At 57.2% G+C, this 3,200-nt stretch overlaps 1 protein-coding gene across 1 annotated transcript; it reads left to right on the forward strand.

Annotated features, from left to right (window-relative positions):
- The first annotated feature begins 1,323 nt into the window (after nucleotides 1-1,323).
- Nucleotides 1,324-2,992, forward strand: LOC144328856 (uncharacterized). The gene has a single exon (XM_077933985.1). The coding sequence runs from the start codon at nucleotides 1,475-1,477 to the stop codon at nucleotides 2,990-2,992; it is 1,518 nt and encodes a 505-aa protein (XP_077790111.1). The 5' UTR covers nucleotides 1,324-1,474.
- The last annotated feature ends 208 nt before the right edge of the window (nucleotides 2,993-3,200 follow it).

Consider the following 3,200-nt stretch of genomic DNA (forward strand, 5'->3'; position numbering starts at 1 on the left):
TACAGAGGCCAGAGGAGGGATCGCCCTCTTGGCCGTTTCGAACTGGATCACGGAGCAGCCTAGAGACGGTTGTATTGAGCCTAACTGATTCCCTGAATCTTTGCCTTCTTCCAATCGTCTACTCCTCTCCCCTCTATATTTCTTCCCTTTAATTTCCCTTTACCTTCTCTCCCCCATTTAGTTGGTCGTCTTATCCAGTTCTTATTTTGTCTTTATTTGAATTCAATCTTTACAACCCCTGGTGGCTAAAAGGCTGTGGGTGGGGACCCCCCCCCCCCCCGGCCTGGGGGAGGCTTGGTGGGGGTAAGTTGCGGCCGCTTTTAGGGCCGTTTTAGCAACCCCCCCCCCGGTTTTTGGCGCCGCGGCGGCAGATCGCGGCCGCCTCCCTCCCCCTCCCATCCGCCTTCCCCTTGCTTCTGGGGCCTTTGCGGCGGCACAGGGCCCGGCCCTTTCGAGCCAGCGGGCCCTGTTAGGCTTAAGGGGCGAGGTGGGCCTTGCGGCGGCGCCGGCAGGCCGCGGACGGTGCTTTCCCCCCCCTCCCCTCCCGTTCACAGGGATCGCGGCATTGCGGCCGCGGGGTGATCCGGTGTCGCCTCCCCCTCCCGACCCCATCCCCCGTCTCCCCTACCTGGTCGGGTGGCGGTAGAGTGCTCCCGGTCTCGGCTCCGTCGGTGCGGCTGCTGCGGAGGCCGCGCTTTGTTTTTGACCCTGTGGGGGGGGAAGGAAAAAAGGGAGTGAGCATTTGGCGCGGCGGCGCGAGCGGCCTCCTCCCGCCCGATCCGGGGATCGACGGCGGCGCCACGGTGCTGGCCGCTATCTGCGCCAGCGCCCTGGAAGTGCGTGCAGGCCGTGGCCTAGCCCCGGCCTGCATTTTCTACCTCCGAGGGCCTCCTGTTCTTCAGGGTCCTCCATTTGGTTGCAGTGTCTGCAACCCGGCTGCTTGCTGGCCCCCTAGTGGTCGTGGGGGTTGTTGCAGGCTGTCGCCTCGCGAGCTCCCCTAGTGGCTCAGAGCAGCACTGCAGCTGTTATACTAGCTGAGTAGTGCACAGTGCCACCCTCTGGGCGACTTAGGGATAGCAGCCCGCAGTAATTAATTTTTACAAGTCCACCTGTTGGCTTGGCCTGGTGCTCCTGCTGCCCCTGCAAGAACCACACTGCCCTGCAGGACACCTTTAGGGGTTCGCTGATCCCGAAGTACCTAAATAATTTATATTTATTGACAATAAATAATAAAAAATAAATAAATATCTGAATAATAAATTAATTAATTAATAATTAATAAATAATTTTTTATTTTATTTTTTTGATCAGTGTCCCCTTTACCTTTATCCAGTCTTAGTGGAAACTCATTCCCGTTGAGCGCCATTGGCTACGGCCTTTGGGCCGGTCTTGGTCAATTTTCAACAAGTTGACAGCTTGCTTGGGTTTATTAACCAGGGCCTTCTTTGTCTTTCTTTGTTCTAATCTAGCAGGTATGGCCCCGAAGAAGGCTTCGGCCCGAGCTGACCGCTCTACCACTGCAAAGCGACCCATCAGGGGTCCCTCCCAAGCCCTGCGCTCACCTGTCCCGAGTCAATCACTTGGTCGGGTTCAGTCATTCATGGCTGGCATCGCTGATGACCCGGCGGCCATGTCTCGCTTTGCGGCTGAAATGGACGGCGTCCTCCAACGTTGTTCCGCTCGGCCCTCTGCGTCTGCAAGGCCCCCTCAGCCGGTGGTGCCATCATCGCCGGCGTCCTCGTTGTCTAGCGAGCCTGGGGGAGAAGGGCCATCGACTAGCACTGCTAGTTTAGTTTCCAGGCCTATCCAACCCTCCTCCTTACCTGCTACCCGTGCTGGTTCGCGCAGGGCAAGGCTGCCTGCCAGGAGGGTGTCTCGAGGAAAGACCCCTTTGACGCCTGCTTCCCGCCGGAGCAGGGCTGTCCAGCCTTTGGTGGAGGTAGCTTCGGGGTCGGGTACCTCACATGTCGTCTCTTCTGTGGCCCCAGGTCCTTCAAGGCATGATCTCGACTCGGGATCCTCCATGGAGGACAGCCTTCCAGTCCCTGCTAGGAGATCCTTGGGTGGAAAGCGTCGCCACAAAAGATCTTCCCGCAAGCACGCCAAACGCAGAAGGGAGGACTCTTCCTCTTCTTATACGGGTACGTCTTCCAGTTCTGACGATGAGCTGGGTGGCTCCATCGAACTTTATTGGGGTTTCGGCGAGGAGGCTTCGGGGCTTCCAAGGTGGGCTTGGGAAAGGAGGGCCAACGCTCACCGGGCGAAATATGGGGCCGTACAGGAGTGTAGGGATGGTGTCCTCGTACCGGACGTTAAGGTCTCTACCAATTCGGCTAGGGACATCATTCCGGGTTCGCACTTAGCAACGAAGCTGCGGTCTAGGATACTTAATGGCCGGTACGTGGACATGTTTAAACTGGCCCCACCCTCCGAGGACCAAGAGAAAGTAGACTTCCCCAAAAAGCGCCCCGGCACCCATACGGTTGACAGAACTTTCGAGCATTGGCTCGACTGTTTCCAAGTCTTCGCCGGCGTGGTGGTGGCCGCTTACCCTCGGAGATCTCTCCACTTGTTTGTTTATTTATCCATCGTTCGTTCCGCCTTCACCAAAGCTGGTGAAAAAGCGGCAATAAAATACGATGAGAATTTTAGGCGTCGGGCGGCCAGGATCCCGTCGGCCCGCTGGGATCGTAGGGATCTCGATGTGTGGACCACTCACGTGGCCCCACTCATTGACAAAAAAGTGCCGGAACAGCAGAAGCCCAAGCCGGCGGCTTTCAGAACTAGCCGCCGTATGCTATGCTGGGACTTTAATAAGGGGTCCTGCCAGCGTCAGGGGTGTAAGTATGCCCACAGTTGCGAGAAATGTGGGGGAGCACACGCGGCGGCTGCTTGCTTCAGTGGGCGGCGGCCCTTTCGTGGAGGCAGAGGGGGTGCTCAGCAAAACCCAAAACCAACCCCCTCTGCCGCAACCGCAGCATCAGGAAAGTAATGTATTGTTATCTTTAGCCCACACCCCTATTCGATTACAGGTCCTACAATTCTGGCTCCAGTCTTACCCCAACAGGGAGGCTGCAGCCTATTTGAATGATGGCTTCTCCGTTGGCTTTCGGATTCCGGTAGCCATGACTCCCGTGGCACGGAATCCTGCTAACCAAAAATCAATTCGTGAGCTACCTATGGTCGCCCGCAGGAAAATA

This window comes from Podarcis muralis, chromosome 9 (assembly GCF_964188315.1).
Source record: "Podarcis muralis chromosome 9, rPodMur119.hap1.1, whole genome shotgun sequence".
NCBI classification, from domain to species: domain Eukaryota; kingdom Metazoa; phylum Chordata; class Lepidosauria; order Squamata; family Lacertidae; genus Podarcis; species Podarcis muralis.

Coding starts and splice junctions, on each gene's coding strand:
- LOC144328856 (XM_077933985.1), top strand. CDS start 1,475: ATGGCCCCGAAGAAGGCTTCGGCCCGAGCTGACCGCTCTACCACTGCA.